The sequence below is a fragment of the Betta splendens genome, chromosome 10 (assembly GCF_900634795.4).
Source record: "Betta splendens chromosome 10, fBetSpl5.4, whole genome shotgun sequence".
Taxonomy (NCBI): Eukaryota; Metazoa; Chordata; class Actinopteri; order Anabantiformes; family Osphronemidae; genus Betta; species Betta splendens.
The window spans coordinates 9524651-9543450 of NC_040890.2; the positions used below are offsets into that span (position 1 = coordinate 9524651).

The 18800-nt window shown below is 46.6% G+C and overlaps 2 protein-coding genes across 4 annotated transcripts; both read left to right on the plus strand.

Annotated features, from left to right (window-relative positions):
- Positions 1–5240: 5240 nt before the first annotated feature.
- fhdc2 (FH2 domain containing 2) lies at positions 5241–13947 on the plus strand. Of its 3 annotated transcripts, XM_041072698.2 has the most exons (13): positions 5241–5499; positions 6430–6492; positions 6568–7142; positions 7245–7306; positions 8781–8883; positions 9080–9165; positions 9437–9537; positions 9804–9874; positions 10040–10147; positions 10417–10487; positions 10885–11002; positions 11131–11295; positions 11390–13947. In XM_041072698.2, the coding sequence occupies exons 3-13, from the start codon at positions 6687–6689 to the stop codon at positions 13271–13273; spliced, it is 3225 nt and encodes a 1074-aa protein (XP_040928632.1). In that variant the 5' UTR covers positions 5241–5499; positions 6430–6492; positions 6568–6686; the 3' UTR covers positions 13274–13947. The 3 variants fall into 3 exon arrangements, with proteins under 3 accessions (XP_040928632.1, XP_029021666.1, XP_029021665.1); XM_029165833.3 differs by lacking the exon at positions 6430–6492 and having other exon boundaries at positions 6717–7142; XM_029165832.3 differs by lacking the exon at positions 6430–6492 and having other exon boundaries at positions 5242–5499.
- Positions 13948–15052: 1105 nt separating this feature from the next.
- Positions 15053–18517, plus strand: rhogd (ras homolog gene family, member Gd). The gene is made up of 2 exons (XM_029165445.3): positions 15053–15197; positions 15795–18517. The coding sequence occupies exon 2, from the start codon at positions 15824–15826 to the stop codon at positions 16397–16399; it is 576 nt and encodes a 191-aa protein (XP_029021278.1). The 5' UTR covers positions 15053–15197; positions 15795–15823; the 3' UTR covers positions 16400–18517.
- Positions 18518–18800: the final 283 nt, after the last annotated feature.

The window sequence follows — 18800 nt, forward strand, 5'->3', positions numbered from 1 at the left end:
GCCAGCGTGCAGGAAAACGTGCAATTTGTGCATCTGGGTTTAACCCCCGGAATGCCTTCACTGGGTTAATCCGGTTAACTGTAGATGTGCTCACCAACCCAGACGATTTAACCCCAAACAGTTGCTGATAACCTCTGAGCCTAACCCATGACCTTTGACCTTAACCTCCAGGCTCTTAAAACAAGACATTGGCCTCTAGGGACTCAACGCACATATTTTAATGGGCTTCTCTTTTCTCTTTCTGTTTTGCTTTCTCCCTCCGTGTCTCTGTCTTTTCTTACATCTTCCTCGACCTTTTCGCTTTGCAAGATAATTTTCGTTTGTTGGCTTTATAGCCACAACACAGAGCCAGAGGCTACTGTGGTGTAAACAACAATGAATGGCTGTTTCTGTGAGAGACACATGTCCTGTGTCTGCAGCTCAGATGTTTTTCATTTTCTCATTTCTTGTCAGTTTTTGAAGAAGAAATTGAAATCTATTCATTTCCCCCGGTCACTCAGTCACTTAGGCCGTCTCCAAAATGGCTTGGCCAAGTCCTTAGATCCCCTTCAGCCAGTTAAGTGGCTAATGAAGAGAGTGATTGGGGGGTAATAATACTAATTGGTGGTAACGGCAGTGCTAAAGTGGAATATCTGTGTGAGTAAACAGAGGCCTGGTTCCCTTTAACAATATCAGCCGGAGTGCTCTCTCTTTCTCACAGCACAGCCTAGCAACAGCCGAGCCTTTCATTTTACTGGGTTTTGACCAAATAACTCAGTTGGCCATCACATCCCTGCATCGGTCACTCATCCTTTTGTTCCCACTCCTTTCTGCCTCTGCCAAACATGCCAGATCTCCATGTGTCAGGGGGAGAGGAAGGAAGAGGGAGAGAGTGTTTGCACGTGATTTCTAGAGAATAAACTAAACCCCATGCTGTCTTTCTATTTATATGGCCCACATTGAGTCATTTCCCCTTTATTCTGCCCTGTTCCACCAATGACTTTGAGATCATCAATTCATCAAAGTGACTTTCACACTTATGAAGAATCGCAGACATAATTGAACTGCCAGTAGTCCCTATGAGATGTCTAAATTCTGTTATTAATGCTGTTTATTCAATTAAGACACACAGTGAAGCTGGACCCAAGCCCAACTGGGCACATCCTGGTCAGCTCACTAACACAGACCTGGAGTGGAGTAAGGAGTAAAATAGACTCAACAATTAACATGAGGGAATTTCTGAGATGAAATTGGAGAACCTGGAGGAGTCGCGAGGGAAAACAAGCAAAGTCTACACAGTTCAAACCCATGAACTAGTTTGGTTTGCCAACATTGTACCCGTGAAACTGAATAATTACCACTCATTATAACTTAAAAATGACAATGTGGGGTTTCAGTCAGTACCATCAGCATGGTGTTTTTTCCCTAAGGTCTAATTATTTCTAAAAGCTACGCTGAAACTGAAATTCCATTTAGTAGTTGTTCCCTTCAGCAGGACGTGTGCCCCAAACGTTTACTCGCTCACAACTGGCCTCCAAAGGTTCAACACAACACAAGAAACTGGGACTGGAGCTCGGGGGCTCTGGGGGCCCGCGGGTGCCTTGTATTACCAACAGCTCCGGTGCCGCAGCAAAAAGCAGGCCACATTGTTATGCAACAGTTTATGCAGAATGAATAGGTTTTAGCACAGGCCCGGTGAATGCCTGTGGAAGTGATGGAAGGAGGGTAGCAGCTAGGTTAATCCTGGAGGGAGTCTGGTTGTGCCCCGGGGCCCATAACTCTGCCATGTTTTCCATTCAGCCTTAAATGTGTTGGTTCAGTGTCTATTGGCGCTGGTGAAGGAGCAGAATGAAGGAGGCTGGGTTCTGTGGGAGCAGCCAGAGAGGAGGCTGGATGATCTGTACAGGCTGAACACAGAACCAGTCAAGCCCCCCCCCCTCCTCCTCTAACCCTAAACCCCAGGCACGGAGCCAACAGAGCCTCTGTGCCTCTGTGGGTGACATCACTGGTTGGCACAGAGGAGCAGGGGCAGAATAATTAGGTTTAGATGGTTGAAGTAACCGTGTGTGTGCGCATTATCAGTGTGTGCGTGGTGGTGTGGAAAGGAACCCGTAAGGCTTTACTCCACACGAAGCACGTAGACATCACAATCAATGCCCGACAGGAAGCCAAGTGAATTAATGCTGATTATTTACAGTATTAATAGGAACTCCGTCAAATAAATAAGACCATGTGTTTTATGTTATCACTGAATAACTATCCAGGTGTTTGGGTTTGCAGGTGTGTGACAGACACACACACACACACACACACACACACACACACACACACACACACACACACACACACACACAATAAAGGCATAGAGGAATGAAAGGATAAGCCAGTGGTTAGGTCTGTGGTGGTTTGGGAGGCAAAGCAGGAGGGTCTGCTGAATAACTCATTATAGACTCCATACACTGGGCTTTGTGCTACATACACAGCCTACTTAGGGAGAACCCTTCAATTGTACGACTCGCTTTGTCAACCTCTATTTAGTAGTGTCTTTACAGCAGACCCGGGCCTTTGAATATTAACTGTGTGATCGCTCTTGCCACACAAGGAGCTGCGCAGGACCCTCCTATTAACGCAGTAACACCCCCCCCCCGCTCTCTGCTCCAGGGCTCGGTGCCCAACCATAGCTTGATTTGCAAACGCCTGTGGTCTCCCATCAGCTGTTTTAGAAGCAGGAGCATTTGCTTCTTATTATATTATAGGAGAATATAGAATCCGCTGGTCAGATATATAGACTGGATCTGATGCAAAAGACGAAGGGGGGGGGAAAGAGCTGGTTTGTTTACATTTCTTCAAGTCACTGTGCCGTCGTGGACTGCCCGGTTAGTGAAGTGCGACTGTAGCTCTGTCTGGTGTAATGGCCGTAGCAGCTGGGGCAGGAAGGCGACTGAGGGTGGGAGAGTCTGGGCCAGTATTTTGCAGACCAATAATCCTCTTTATTGAGTCTCAGGAAATCCTAATTGGAGTCGGAAGTAGTTCTAGGGGCCAGATGTGCAAAGACAAACAGAGTCAGCCCAACCCCCTAAGGACAACTGACCATAAGCACCTCAGGCTCCCTGCTGGGAGATGAATTTAAATGCAACACACACACACTGTTCAAAATGCTGCATCAGTAGAAGGTATGGTTAGCAAAAAGTCTTCTAACAATCAACCTAGGAAGATTTTCAAAGAGGGAAATAAAGGAGTGTTGTGACGAAGAGATGAATCCCCCCCAAAGCGAGAGCATGTTTTCCTTTCTCCTAAAGTTTGACTCAGTGCCCTCTCAACTCTCTGTCTCCCTAATGTTTGTATCAGTGTCTAATAGCCTGTCTGTGAACCTCACATTTTGCAGCAGCTGCGTGTGGAAACCTCTCGTTTACTGTCTTGTACAACGTGGACTCCATACGTGGGGGTGGATGCAGTGGAAGGGCTGATATATGGAGCACTCATGCATGAGTTCATGTGTGAGTGTGTGAGAAAAAGGCCAACACACTGCAAGTGAGTCTGTGTTGTCTGTCTCTCGCTGTCTCTACTTATCAGGCTGGAGGTCTGACCAAAGCCAGAGATCCTTGTCACACCACACTGGATAAATACACGTGATCCGAGTACAGCTGGAAAACCAAGAGAGTTCTGAGGAAGCTGGGTTTGATTAGGAATACCTCCCCTGACCCAGTATCCCAGTCTGGGATCAAATGAAGGTGTGGGTGAATACATACATGGTCAAAGCACACACGCTGACCTATTTTCTTCACTATGGAAATGGCCAAGACCCAGGAGGCAAACCAGACCGGCTAGAGATGGAATAACATTGTTGGGCCCATGGACTCCTTTACATGCTTTATAAACGGGGCATCTGGACAAAAAATCAATTGTATTGATTTCTTTAAATTTGGTTTAATGTCTGCAGCGTGGAAAGTCAATTTGCAGCTGAGGTCGCCGGATAGAATGCGATCACCGTAGAAAAGGGACTATGTAAAGTAAGTGCATGTGTGCGTGAGCACAAATGATTATGTGTGCACGTTACGGGAGGAGGGAGGGAGCTAATAGCCCTCACCTTTACATAACCCTGGTGGGACTTCAAAGTGAGATTAAGAAGGAGAGATGGCGAAAGGCTAACACTTGCTGCATGGCTGCAACCGTCCCATGAAACTAAGCACCCTGAGCTTCCACAGGCTCCTTGGCATTGAGGTCTTACGTGTTAATCCTTATTTTTCTATTCAGAAGAGAATGTCACAAGTTTGTTCATACCAGGCGTAAATGAGCCGTGATCACAAATGCATCACACACACGAACGCGGTGCTGCGCAATCCTTGCATTGACGAATATTTTTTTCACCCAGTTTTTCCAGTCAAAAGTGAAGTTCAAATGAACTCCTTACTCGATTAATCAGTGTGGCGGTGCCCATGCTGCATGAATGCTGGAAAGGATGTGGAGTGGTGCAGGGTTGTTCGAGCCCTTTATGGACCATAAAGCCGCTGCCTATCAAACGGGGGCATTTCCTTGTATTCTGAGAAACACACTGTACTGTGTGGAGTGGCTGAATGGAAAGGGAAGTTTCCTGAGAGAGGTTTATTCTGGCACCGGCACACTGTGGCCTTCTGCTGCACAGCCCCCAACAATAGCCAGGTCCATGGGCTTGTAAGCCCCTGACCAGCGCAGCCCCAGAGGTGATGATGACTGGCTGTCAGTGCGGCCTGTGAGAGAAGCTACCTGAGCTGCACTGGGAGCAGCGGGCGACATGGTTCCAGCACCTCGGATGAAAGGCTGATGTTAGGAGTCCATATCCCAGCAGCCTGGCTCGTTTCAGCACTCCAGAGGGACTTCTGGCCTCTTGGCTTTCACCCATCAGGGTATTCTTGCTTCAGGGAGACGTGGACATGGGTTCCCATGTTTGATAACCATCTGGCCCCTCTCTCGGGTTCTCATGCTGTTTTTGATCAAGGTCTTCTGCACCAATTGCGCATCAGAATCCTGCCCGCGATGACTAGCCTGAAATAGAGAGGTAACAAGTTGTCAGCGAGCTCCTATTGCAGAGTCATGTGTAGGAAGTGAGAAGTAAAGTATCACAGGCATCAATAAAAATGATCTAAGATATAAAAAGAGTTATAACTTTTGTAGAGAAAGTTTGTTTAATTCACGTGATACAAAACCAGACCCGCAGCAACATTTTTTTTGAAGTCCAGAAGTGAAGTGAAGTGGAGCACTCCCACCTGAAAACCCTTAATCCGCCCCTTGGGAAACTGGGAGGATACAATAAAAGGATATCAGCGTGCGGCAACGCGCCTGCGCACTCCACGATCTGCTGTGTGGAAGTTTCTCAGCAAGTTGGGGAAGACAGGAGAAGTTGCTGCGAGCCGCGCGGCACCGGCCACGGAGAGAAGAAGATACAAGGAACGAACACATGTTTTGAAGCCTTTTTTTTCCTTCATATAATTAAATCGGTTCGTGGATGCGCATCACTTAAAAAAACTGTCTCGTCAAATGCAGGTAAGTGATATATATCATATGTGCCTAAGCTTTTAAGCGTCGCGTTTAATGGTGGTTAAAGTAAAGTTAACAGGAATAAACTACGTGGTTTCGTCAACTGGTTCAGTCACTTTACACAAATGTCAACATGAGAAATGTTGTCCTTAAAAAGTTATCAAGCGAATTTCAACATTTGGCTTTAATCCGTTTTTGTTTTACTTTTACAAATTTGACTTAATATTTTTGACTTTAATTCGTTTTTGTTTTACTTTTACTTTCCTCCCCCCCGAGACACTTTTAAGCGACGGCATTTGTCAAATCATTTTCGCAAAGCTACAGGTCCCAATGTATGATGGAGGCTAAAATCAGTGGCGTTTTTTTGCAGCGCGCTCAAGCGGCGCGCGGTGGAACCGCTCGGCGCCCGAGCGCATCCCCTCGAACCTTTCCCAAAAGCGATGATTCACGTTATGATCGCGAGAGTCCGAGAGGATGTTGTTTTGGCAGCTGAAAAGTCATATCCTGATTAAAGACTTAGACTTTCCCCCAGAACCAGACACCTAAAACCCGTGAGTCATTGTTGCCTCACTAATCCAGCATTACTTGCTGGCGCAAGTGTGTGCAGCTGGCTTTGAAGGCAAACCACCCAGAACGAGCAAACAAAATGATGCGGGCGCGGGTTTGCACGAGCACATCGTCCGCGCTGCAGCGTCGTGGTTAACTGTGCGTCCTACGTGCTCGCGGTGTCTCCGCATATATATTCTAATTAGGAGGCAGGGGGCACATGGGGGTGTGAATTCGTGCAGCGAGGTGAAACTGAACAGGATGGGACAAGCTGTTAACACAGCTCGCGGAGGGGAGGGGAGGGGGGTGGGGTGAGGGGCAGGGTGCTCCGCGTTGGACCCAAAAAGCATCTTGAACCTGCACAGAACCTTGATGCTACTTTTTTTATAGCTCCAGTCAGTACATCGGAGCTCAGCTAATGAAAGGAGAAGCCAAGCCCAGGTGTCAGATGAGGTGATCGACTGCAGATCAGCCTGATTTTCTGTCTCTGTTTTGATGACTAAGATGGGATTTCTTGCTGCCTTCTAGATTGGGAATTTACAGCTGGACCTTTTGAACCGGAGTTTACTGGAAGAGTCATAATTGGCTGAACACTGACCGTCCGCGCACTGTCGCCCCCCCCCTCATATCACCGCCGAGCCGCCTTCATGCTCATTAACCTGTCTGTGGCCGTCAAGGAAACCATCTTTCATGGAAGACCGCCTGCCCAGCCCCGCGCTGCGTGTGAACCTGTGGAAGTGACGGCCATGGATGCCCACGTGGTGCGGGTTGCTCCTCCGCCGCCTTCCCCGGCTCCCCCGCCGCCGCCGCCTCCACCCCCGCCGCCGCTCGCGTCCTCCTCCGCCTTCAGCCGAACCGACAGCGAGCGTCGGAGTCGCCTGCGGAAGCTGAATTGGGAGCGTATTCCCAAAGAGAAAGTGGAGGGCCGGAAAAGTGTGTGGAGTGGGGCCGCCCCGGGCGAGGACGAGTTCCCCATCGACCTCCATTCTCTGGATGAGCTGTTCGGCCAGAAGGAGACTAAGCCTCAGGACAGAACCGGCACCCTGAGGCGCCGCCGCTGTGTTCTGATGCGCAGCACATCCCCCCAGGACAGCTCAGAAGAGGTCAGACCCTAGCGAAGGCTGTGGTGTTTGTCAGTGATGTGTAGAAACCCCTAGATCTTTCAGATTTCTGTTTCCCTTATTTGTGCTATTGCCTACTTTCAGATCTCCCTGTTGGACTCTAAACGCAGCATGAACATTGGGATATTTCTACGGCAATTCAAGATGTAAGTCCTCCTATATCTTAATACTTTAAGTTATGGAATCACCTATATTTAGTGCTTAAGTTTGTATTTTTGCTGCTGTGGACACTGCTAATGCGACTGGTTCACTTGGCTTGTAGCTTGTCTGCATTACCTCGAGGTCGCCATAATTCAAAACTCAAATAAGAAGTTGTGCACAACTGTGCTGAGTGGAACTGGGCTTGTTTGATGGTGCTGTGCGCTTGGTGACCATATGCCAGCGAGGCGCATCGGTGTGTTGGGCAGAGAGTAACAGCAGTGACATGTAGTGGACAGGTGTAGAGGAGGCTTCGCACTAAGCAGCTGGACTCGGGGGGTTGGGTGGTGGTGGGTTTGCTCCAAGAGTCCAAGGGGGGAGGTGGGTATAGCCTGAGGAGTCATAGTTGGCACCTGCTGATGCTCTTAAGTGTCTAATGTTAAATCTGCCCCCTACTGAGAGACGCCCTGTTGGTGGCCTGTCGTATTCAGCAACCCCTTAAAGCTTCTTTAGCATCTTTAAATGGCCCGAACAAAGCTGCAGCTCTTGCCGTGAGGAGGGCTCGTCCTCCAGTCGTTAAAGCACCACCCGTCCTGGTGTCTAAAATGGAAGTCATGTAGGATGTCTTTCTGGCAAAGAGAGTGCTGGGTTGACGCACTGTCACGCCTCCTGCGCCTGAAATGCACTGTGACTGCACACCTCTCCAGAAACGAGCGGCTCTTTTCCTCTAAACCAGATTTGTCGAGACTTGTAGGTGAAGCTGTGCCGTGAAAAGGGCCTCTTCTCAAACATGGCTCTGACTGTGTTTACCCTCTATTCTGACCTGAGACTAAACTACTATTAAACGTGGGTGTAGCTTGGGCGCTGATGGTTTCCTATTGTCAGACATAAGCACACGAGTGTCTGTTTATTATGCAACAGCTTTGTGCGTAGGCTCCTTCGCTCAGCATGTTGCTTTCAGCTGAAGTCACTGAAACATAGCGAGACTGTTTAAACACGTTTCCACTTTCAAAGGGGGGTTCTTGGGAAGTGAATTTACCGCCGCTCCACCGTGTTTTCTTGACCTTTTAACCGTTTTTTGTCTTGTTTATTTTGCTGAGTTCGATTATGGATGTGAATGGGAAGAAGCTGGCACATAATCGGGTACAGTATAAGGATGTGTGGAGAGAAATAGCCGAAACAAAGGAAAGCTGTGTTCCTCAGGAAGTACCTGACAGTCGCCTCGTGGTCTTTCACCTTCACGTCTTCTCCGTGTGTCTGGCTCCTATTTGCCCAGTGGATTTGCCGCCGGCGTGGCGTCGGCTAACACTTTGATAAGAAAAGAATAAACTCCAGAAGGCAAAACAAAGAGCTGCTATCGCTCTTGACGCGACTTTTCTCGCCGGGTGATGCCGTTTTTTTTTTTTTTTTTTTTTTTTTTTTTTTTTTTTTTTCTCGAGCCGCATGTTAACACCGATGTCATGCTCGTGTGTCTTTCCTCAGGCCTGCTAAAGAGATAGTTGAGGATATCCGACGAGGAGCTGGGGACCGTTACGGAGCAGAGAAGCTTGCAGAGCTCTGCAAGTTGCTGCCTGACACTGAGGAGGTAACGTGTCAACAGTGCCCCCCCCCCCACACTCCTCTTAATCATTATCTGGCCCTGATTATGGAGATGAAAAGTACGCCGTGCAGCCTAATGTGGTTTCCAGGGAGTTTATTGGAATAGAGAGTTGATGGCATGTTGCTTTTAGTTTCTATCAAGGCTTATTTCAACATTTCACCCAGCATCTGTTCTCTCTCAGGAGTCCCGCCTGAGGAGGTTCAGCGGGGAGCAGAGCTGCCTTGGGGAGCCCGATCTTTTCATGCTGCTGTTGGTGGAAGTCCCCAGGTAGACCCCTCTTAACCCCACATGTGATAAATTACCAAACAGGATTCCCCCAACTGTTTCTGTGTATTTTCCTCCTCCAAATTCCCCCATCTCCTGCCCATTTTCTTATCTCGCTCCCCTTTTGCGATGACATGTGCTTGTTTAAGTGATGACTGAGCACGAGTCCCCCGCCCCCTCCTTCTTTTTTTTTTTTTTTTTTTTTTTTTGTTCCTGTCATCATTACTCATCTGTGTGCATTCATCCATCCGTCCCTCTTTCCTCTTCCATTTAGTTTTCGGCTTCGTCTGGATGCCATGATCCTTCAACAAGAGTTTGACCCTGCTGTGACCTCTCTGTGTGTGGCAGCCAGATGTCTGAGGGAGGCAGCCAGAGGTAAAGTAACAGTTATATACTGCACCGCCATAAAGGCCTCCAAGCAAAGCTTCTACTTAGTCGTTGTTTACTCTGGTGAATTCTGTGCTGATGAATGAAACTGTTAAAACGTGGTGACAATTCAAAATAACATCATCAATCAGACTGTTAATTCTTCAAAACAGAGTTGCTGACTGCTTAAAGACCTTGATATTTGCTGCCATTTGATATGCATTATGCTTTAGCCTTAAGACGGAATATTGGATCTCTACATTTCACTCCCCTAGAACTGCTGAGCTGTCCTGAGTTACACTCCATCCTTCGCCTGGTGCTGAAAGCTGGGAACTATATGAATGCTGTGAGTGATTTCCTTCCCTTTTCCAGCCTGACGAAGCAGAATTTGTCTTTTTTTAATCTGTTTACTAAACTTTGGCGTCTGGGTGTATTTGGGGGCATCTTATTGTGTTTACGGTTAAGTGTTGTGTCTTTGTGTTTTCTTCTTACCCTGTGCTTGTTTTTTCAGGGTGGATATGCAGGAAATGCTGCTGGATTCCGGATCTCATCACTTCTCAAGCTGGCTGACACCAAAGCCAATAAGCCGGGGATGAATCTGCTGCATTTTGTAGCAATGGTAAGAACTGAAATGAAGATGTAGTGTGGGTAGACCCTTAACACCCAACAGGTAAAGACAAAAAACAGAGTTTGGGAGAGCTGCTTCACTGCCTGGAAATATTCTGGGTACATAGTTGTAGCCCAGCCAATCTCTGCAAAAGAACAATTGCTGATAGAGCCTCAAGCCAGACTGCTCCACGGAGCATGAGATTTTGTCAACATTAGCAAATGACGTGTTGCTCCTTTTTGAAACAATAGCTGGATAATCATTTGTGTTTGTCTCCACAGGAAGCTGTGAAAAAGGACCAGAGTTTACTGTCATTTCCCAGCCAACTAGGCCATGTTGGCTCCGCCTCTAGGTCAGTCTCCTCTCCAAATCGCATCCCAGCCAACTCCGCGGTGGTAGAGTCTGAGGCGATATAAAAGCCCTGCTTACGAACATCAGCATGCGGCCTAAACAAACAAATGCTCGTGAATTGCATAGCGTCAGACAGCTAGATAACAGCTGGATGCCTTTTCTGAGTGAATACACTGATGCGCCAAGTTAGCATTTAACTTGGAGAGGTTAAACTGCTTCTATTTGTTCATCGGTTCCCAGTTATTTATGGCGGGCTAAGGAATGGCCGACCTGCTTGTAAAACTAAAGAGGGGTTCGCATTCTGTTGCAGTTTTGATCCCTATAGTTTGACAGAAAGTTGCCAAAGTCTGTTTTCTTAATATAAGTGTCTGATGCGAGTGTCTTGTCTTTCTCTGAAGGTTGTGTGAGGAGTCTGTGGTGGAGGACTTATCTAAGTTAAAAAGCAGAGTGGTCGCCCTGAAGGCAAACATCCAGACTGAAGCTGAGATTCAGCAGCACACGCAGCCGTTCCTGGAGGTGCATAAGACACTTTTCAAGATTTTATATTCAATTACGAGGCACATCAGCCAAGACCATTTTTGATTCAAATGGGTCCAAGAATACAGGATGAAGAAAGCAGACGGTGAAAAATGTTTGCCTTTCAGGCAGCTGAGGAGCGTCTGAAGAATGCTGAAGACGAGGTGGAGGGCATGAGGATGTCAAGTCAGGCTCTGGTGGAGTTCTTCTGTGAGGACGACAGCACTTTCAAACTTGAGGAAGCTTGTAGAGTCATCCATATGTTTTGCCTGCGCTTTCAAAGGGCTGTCCAGGTTTGATGAATTGCTTTCTATATGTATCTGTCTTCGTCCCAACTCGGCTCATAGTTGCAGGCAGACAGAACATTTCTCTTTGTCCTTCCTCCAGGAGAACGCAGAGCGGGAACTGAAGGAACAGAAACGTCAGGCACGACAGCGGGAGATGAGTCAAAAGCGCCGCTCTCTGGCCGTTTGTACCGGACTGGATCTGGGCCTCAGCCCCGCCAGATCTCCTCGTTCTCAAGACAACCAAGATGAACTGGAGAAACTTCTGGAAAAGAGCTTGAGTTATACTTGGAGTCGTCGTAGCCTGAGAAGGGCAGACTCTCGCAGACTCTCCCACCTTCTCCACAACGACGCACACAACTCGTCTGTGCTACAGCGCTTCCCTGAGCTGGGAACCAGCCCCACATCGACCAGTTATCACTCAAACAGCTCTTCTGATCACGAGAACACCACTGTTCTGTGTAGCTCTCCGGATACCGATGGCACGTGTTCCCCCATTGACCAAGAACCCGGTCTGGGTGGAGGGATCGGTGCTCAACCTGGGAAAACGGCAAACCGAAGTGTGGAGGCAGTTCAGGACTCACAAACTGCAACATTTGGTCATCATCAACATGAATGCAGGTTCACATGCAAGCCACAAGGGCCCGACAACATTTCCTATGTGCTGCAGAGCCAACAGGAAACAGACAAATGCATAGCTCCAATGATCACTAATTCTTCACCTAGTTGTCGTACAAACACTGCTGTCACGCACACTGATAGACGTAGCCAGACCTCATCTCTCAGACATGGCTTCGACCTGCCAGTAATGGAAAATAACTGCCCCCCTCAGAGTAAATGCGCCGACTCTACCGTCAGCGATCCTGTGTCTCGGTCTGTTCGTACTTATGGAATACTTCCTCCTAGTGACGGAGTGGCTGAGCTGCTGAAGTCCCAGAGATCTGAGAACCAATCACCGGCTTCTGTAAATACTTTAGCTAAAACCAAATCGCAAACGGAGGCGAGAGTAGCGAGTGTGATGAAATCGCCTGATGCTGGTCTTATGAGCCCCCCAGACTCAGAAGTTGCATCCACACCTGTGGAGGAGAACTGGATGCCCTCCAGTCTACCGGAGTTCAGCCAGTCACAGTCGGAGTTCTGTGACATGCCGTGTCCTGAACGAGAGCCTGCGAAGCCGTACTCGCGCGTCGGTGAAACCCTTGAGTGCCACACTCTGGTGAAAGGCCTCCGATCCTATGAGACCTTGTCGCCCCCGACATCTCCACTCCCGCGACCCGCACCGAGCCTCTGCTCCAAGTGGAGGAAGGAGCGAGAGGTGGACCTTCGAGACAGGTCATCGCCGGGGTCCCCTACGTCAAAGGAAGAGGCTCGAACCGTGAAAACGCCGGTGCATGTTGGAATAGGAGCCAAGAGGGGACTTGTGTCACGTACCGGACCTTCCAATAGCACAGGCATCCCCAGGGTCCGCTCCAAAACGGAGCCTTCAATAGGTACCCCGGTCCCCGCAAGCCCATCGGCTGCTAGTCGGCTAGCTAGCCCTCGCAGCGTGTCCATGCGGTCCTCTCCCGTTGCTCGTCTAGCTGCTGCGCAGGCAGACGTGAGGCGAAGTAACAGCACGCGGGAAAGAACTGTGAGCGAGACACAGACTCCGGGCAAGCTCGCATCTCCTCGCAGGTCATCTGACCGATCCGTACAAGAAAAGCTGTCTGCAGGCACCCCCCCGGCCTTTGTTAGAGGGTCTCCCCTTCGTGTGTCTAAGCGACTGGCTCCCAACTCGGACACTAATCTCCCTTCCCAGCCGCGCACAACCCACAGTCCGTCATCTTCCACGGCCAAGACCATACGCACGGCCGTCATTAGCGCTGCCCGGAATAAAACCACCAAGAGCACAAGCATGTCTCCCGCCAGCTCGAAAATCGCTACAGCTTCACGGATACCTGGACCCAAAGTACCTCGAGCTACTGCAGCTCAGCCACTGTGGAAATGACAGAATGGGTGGGGTGTTTTTTTCTTTTATGCATTTTCAATGTAACTGAGTGGGTGTTCATGAAACATGAGTCATTATTCGATTTCTGGTCTGGATGAACTTTAACTCTGCTGGTTTTTACTGTCTTGTAATCTTGTTCAGCCACTGCTGCAGTAGGAGACCTTTACACCCTACCTCTTCACATCTGTTTGGCTCCTTTGCAGGCAACAGGGCACTACAACAAGTCCTTTAATGATACTGTATGTAGAACACTTTAATACCAGATTCATGTTACACTGTGAGTAGAGTGCGTATGAAAACTTCATCTGCTCTGCCATCAAAAAAAGGTTTTTAGATTATTTTAGGAAATTGTCTTTTGTGTTTTGAAAACTGTGACTAAATGATCTTGTGCTTCTCGCACCAGGCTGGTGGGCAGTCCGACTTGAACTCGGTACGCTATTGAACTATTGCCTTGTTATTCTGATGCACTTTACAAACTGGAGAAGTCGTGTGGAGATGATTCTGTCGTTTTTTTTTGTTTTATATTGAAATAATATAACTTTATTGAAAAGCATTTGTTGTAGTTTACCATTGTGAATTTGTACATAAAAGATAAATAAATGGTCTTCTGTAGAAAAGTGCCTGTCAATGAAAGTTGTACCAAATAAATTAAAGTTCTCATCTGTGTTTTATCATTTTCCCTCCTTAGTTTTGTTTACAGATAAGTGATGCTCTTGCATCTTGCTCTCTGGTCATGTTCCCTTCATCGAACTCCCTGTTACTGCATCTCTTGACACCATCACCTCGCATCCTGTTAGTGGCTGTTGTCATGGAAATGCCGCAGACGTCCTGGGGAATCTCCTGGCAGAATAGTGGGGTGTAAGGGTTGGGGTGGAGGGTTACTGTGGGTGGAGGGTCCCAGTGGGAATCGCTCTTTATAGACCACAGTGACGCCAGAGCCTCTTGGGAAAGGCAATAAACTGGTGCCTCTTTGTGTTTTTGAGTGCCTGGTTGTCGGTCAACCCTGGCCTCTTAACCTGACTTGCTGTATAGGTATGACATCATTAATGGGTCTCCAGGGCTGCGAGACAGAGTACTTTAAAGGGATGACTTTTGAAGCTGCCTTTGTGTCTTTTTGCAATGATCTGAATTCATTGAGTACGAATAATGACATGTCTGAAGGTGAATAAGCTGTTTGGGCTCAGTCTGGGCTTTAGGAAGAGTGCTTACCAAGATAAACACAAGGCAGAATTCTTTATGGCTTGTTGGTATGTTGCATTTCGGTGTACCATGCAGCATTTAATGATTATTCTGTATTAAGTTCCTGAAAGAAATTAATGTTTGTTGAGGAAAACACATGCTGAACTCCTGTAGTGAGCTAATGTGTTACTAGAGATGTTTTCTGCAGTACAGAGAAAAAGAAAAAGAAAGAAAATATGGCGCATTTACTTGTATCATCTTAAGATGTATTTACCAATTGAATGTGTAAATGTTCTCATATATGAAAATAGTTTGTATTATTTATTTTCTTTTGAACTCATTCTAAATACTTGATACCCAGATTTAAAGCACGTTGTCCGACAGCATTAAGCAACAAGTAATTTTGCTTATTTTGTAGTTATTAACAGTAGACCGTTATATATAGCACATTGTATATAATTATGCATTTTAAGTGTTTTAGTTTAGGGAAAGCAATAAACTACTTCATACACATATTTTGAAACTGCGAAAGTGGTTTTAGCTTGATTTTTTCCACATTCAATTCCTAAGAAAGTAGAACAGATCAACATCGCCATCTAGTGTCATTCAGGCTACAGTTACAAAATGAAACTACAAGTCCCAGTGTGCATTGCTTCTCTACGTCCGTTTTTACGTAATGGACAGCTCCCCGGATGCGGCTGTGATTGACTATACCAGGCAAAAAGAGATCGAAAGCCAAGTGGCGGTAAGTCATAAAAGCCTTCTTATTTCACAGTTACAGCTGCTTACTACTTCTGAAACATATATTAGAGCATTAGAACATTATTTAGAGCCACTTTTGGGGTGCGTTCTGGTCAGGTACATTACTTTTTGTGAAGCTGCTCGGACATAAACTTTGAACTTGTTTGCTAACGAGCTAGCATCTTAGCCACCGAATGCGCTAGTTCCTTAGCTTGATGCTATTCAGTAGGGGAACGCCTAGTATCATAAGTAAGGAGGTCGAAATATATAGTGTTTGGAAATTTAAATTTCGCTTCTATTGTACTCATTGGCTCTTGTTAAAGGATTGGTCGTTTATCATCCACAGGTATTGTTACTTAGCGGACCAGTGAAAGGGCAACTAACGTTAACCTTCCGTTAATTACGTCGTAAAGCTAACTGTTAACGGTTAGCCTGTCCGCTAACTGACAAACGCTGTTTTGCTGTCGCAGTTATTGTCCCGCTGTTTTTTTAAACTGCAATGATCACGACTCTATCTCTATGGGTGAAGAGTCTTGTAACAGCGGTGCTTCCTGATCACGGAGAGATGTGCTTAATCAGGTGACTTTTATTTTTCGGTCAGGTGCTGCAGCCCCAGTGGTCGTAGGCAGGATGCAGACCATAAAGTGTGTGGTGGTGGGCGACGGGGCAGTGGGTAAAACATGTCTACTCATCTCTTACACCACCAATGCCTTCCCCGAAGAGTACATCCCCACAGTGTTTGACAACTACAGCGCCCAGATGAGTGTGGACGGCCGCACCGTTAGCCTCAACCTGTGGGACACAGCTGGCCAAGAGGAATACGACCGCCTTCGCACACTCTCCTATCCCCAGACCAATGTCTTCATCATATGCTTTTCCATCGGCAGCCCTTCCTCCCATGCCAATGTCAGGCACAAGTGGCACCCAGAGGTGTCTCACCACTGCCCCAATGTGCCTATCCTGCTTGTGGGCACCAAGAAGGACCTGAGGGGTGATGCGGAAACGGTGAAGAAGCTGAAGGAGCAGGGCCTTGCCCCTACCACCCAGCAGCAGGGCAATGCCTTGGCCAAGCAGATTGGGGCTGTGAAATACATGGAGTGTTCCGCTTTACTGCAGGAAGGTGTCAGGGAGGTGTTTGCAGATGCTGTGAGAGCAGTGTTGTATCCAGTCATTAAAAAGAACGGCAAGAAGTGTGTGCTGTTGTAATATACAGTTGCCAGATTTGGACTGTGGGGAGAGGTGACGGAGATCCACAGATGCAAAGGAAGGCTGAGAAACGAAGGTTGTCAACTGGCGCCAACCATAACACCTTCAGCAGTTTTGATTTTGTTTTTAGCCCATCAACTCCTTAATCATCTCTTGGAGGATTTCTCTTCGTTGCAGTCATCACCAAAGTGACTATGCCAGAATGGAGGCAACAGACCTAATCCCATTTTTTCTTACATTTTAACTTTTGGTATTTACACTTTTTCAATTTTACATCTGTTCTAGATTTATAGCTTCTCTGCTTTGCCTTATAAATTGCTGATTGTGGTTGTCTCAAGCCATAACAACATCCAAACCAAACAACCAAGCTTCCCTGTTTGACTGGAGAAAAGAGATCTGCCTTTGTTCAGGTAGAGGAATAATGACTACCTCACACTCTCACCTAGGTTGCATCTCATGACTCTCAAGTAACATCACCATTACCAAGTTATGACTTGCCTATTTAGACACAAGAATCAGCCAAGCAGAGGGTGAACATGTATTCATGCAGGTTGCAGACAAGGTGCAATGAGTCATGGACAATTGCCAGTACCCCTTAACCAATATACACAGATTAGAGGTTAAACTGTTGAGCTGCGATTCCCCTTGTGATCATTCTGGCATGTTTGTCTGGCAGGCTGCCTTTTCAGCCTCTCCCCTTCTCTGACTGCCATGCAGGAAAGAGCCAGTAGGCCTTTGAAGATAAGCTGGACCCATTAAAAGCAGCCGACCATTTGGCCTCTTCAGTAAAAAAGGAGCAGGTGTCATAAGGCCCATGCCAAATGAACCCACATTGGTACTGGACTTGAGCCGATATCATCTGGAAGTTGAGCTGCAGTTCTCTTCTGTCAACGTCTTAACTCTAGGGGCTCACACCAAGTGCCATTATTAACATGTCTAAAAATTATGTTTTGTTAGTGTTGGGTTAAAGCAAGTGTATTTTGTCTAAGTATGTTGAATTTACCCTGTAAATGATTATTTTTCCTCAAATGTTTTACCCTACAAGTGTGGTAATGGCCAAAGGAATATATATTTTGTAATAGCTTTTGTTTATTTGATCAATAAGATGTTTGTGTGTTTAATACTCGCATAAGAGTACTCTGTAACAGTTTCCATTTCACTTACACCATTACCTTAAATCTAGTCTGCAGACTGATTACTGCACAACTGAGTATAGTATATAATTTGACAATATCAGAACATGCCTGTGCGGGGCTAAATTCATAGATTTCTACAGTGTCTTCATTTGGTAAGTATGATTCGATCTTAAACGACAGCTTTTAGCTGCCTTGATGACCACGTAGCGAGGCAGTCTGACTGTTTTGCTATTTATGTTACAGCAGTTCATCTACGATATAGAACGTCTTTCATTTGGTCGGGTGCCTTATCTAAACCAAAGACCATAGTCATGTTCTTCTGTCAAACCTCTATGTGGTCATTACAGTACTGCAGCTTCTAAATACAACTCCATTCAACTCTGGGTTTCATTTTGTTTTGTAAAATTTTCACATGTATTCTCTTTTACTTCTTGCCAGTAAACCCACTTGTTTTGCACACTTTGTAAGACACAGGTGCTAAACTGACTTCTTGCATGGCAAGTCTTGCATTTCTGAAACAGCACAGTCGTGGCCTACAGCTCTTAACAGATTGTGGTTAAGATCCCTGCGCTGCATGGTGCAGTGCATAGCAAGGCACAATCTCAATATGCACAAACGGTTAGCAAGAGCTGCAGCGGCGGAACGTGCCTTTTCACATCTGAGGAGTTCTATACATTTCATAATGTTTTTAATGTAATGTCTGTTTGGTTGTAGCAGCCAAAATAACACCAACTGTCTACTATAGTTCTTCTCATTTGCTCATTGGAGTAGGGGTATACTATAGAACAAAGCAAACTAGTTTTCACACTAGAATAGCCGAAAAAGCAACATGAGCGGGAATTTTTTTGTAACGCGGTTTGAGATCTGCCACTTGATGAAGATTTTCCAGATTTGTGAGTGGAGTGTTGAATGTAAGTGCACAATATGTCAAAGAGTCATCTGTGGTGAGCTTTTTTTTTTTTTTCTGGGCCATGTCGTGATTTCACTACGATAATGCCGTTGAAGTGGAACATACACTTGTGGGCTGTCTGCCTGTGTCCCGGAGCTGCATGCTCTCGTGTGCGTGGTACTACGCTCTTACACTGGGAACTTGATTTGTAGTCTGTTTGTAATTGTTTTATATATAACAAAAGCATATTTGTATAAATGAACTAACAGTGAGATGATTTTAAATTATACCAAATAAAATGGTGGTTAAACGCAGATGCCTTTCAACCGTGATAATAGATGCTTTACAAAATAACCCCCCAGTCAGCACATGGCTG

Bases quoted from the DNA above. Each gene is read 5' to 3' on its own strand.
- fhdc2 (XM_041072698.2), top strand. From the start codon at position 6,687: ATGCTCATTAACCTGTCTGTGGCCGTCAAGGAAACCATCTTTCATGGA. The intron at 10,148-10,416 runs GTAAGAACTGAA...TTGTCTCCACAG, and splicing joins TGCTGCATTTTGTAGCAATG to GAAGCTGTGAAAAAGGACCA. The intron at 11,003-11,130 runs GTGCATAAGACA...TTTGCCTTTCAG, and splicing joins ACACGCAGCCGTTCCTGGAG to GCAGCTGAGGAGCGTCTGAA.
- rhogd (XM_029165445.3), top strand. From the start codon at position 15,824: ATGCAGACCATAAAGTGTGTGGTGGTGGGCGACGGGGCAGTGGGTAAA.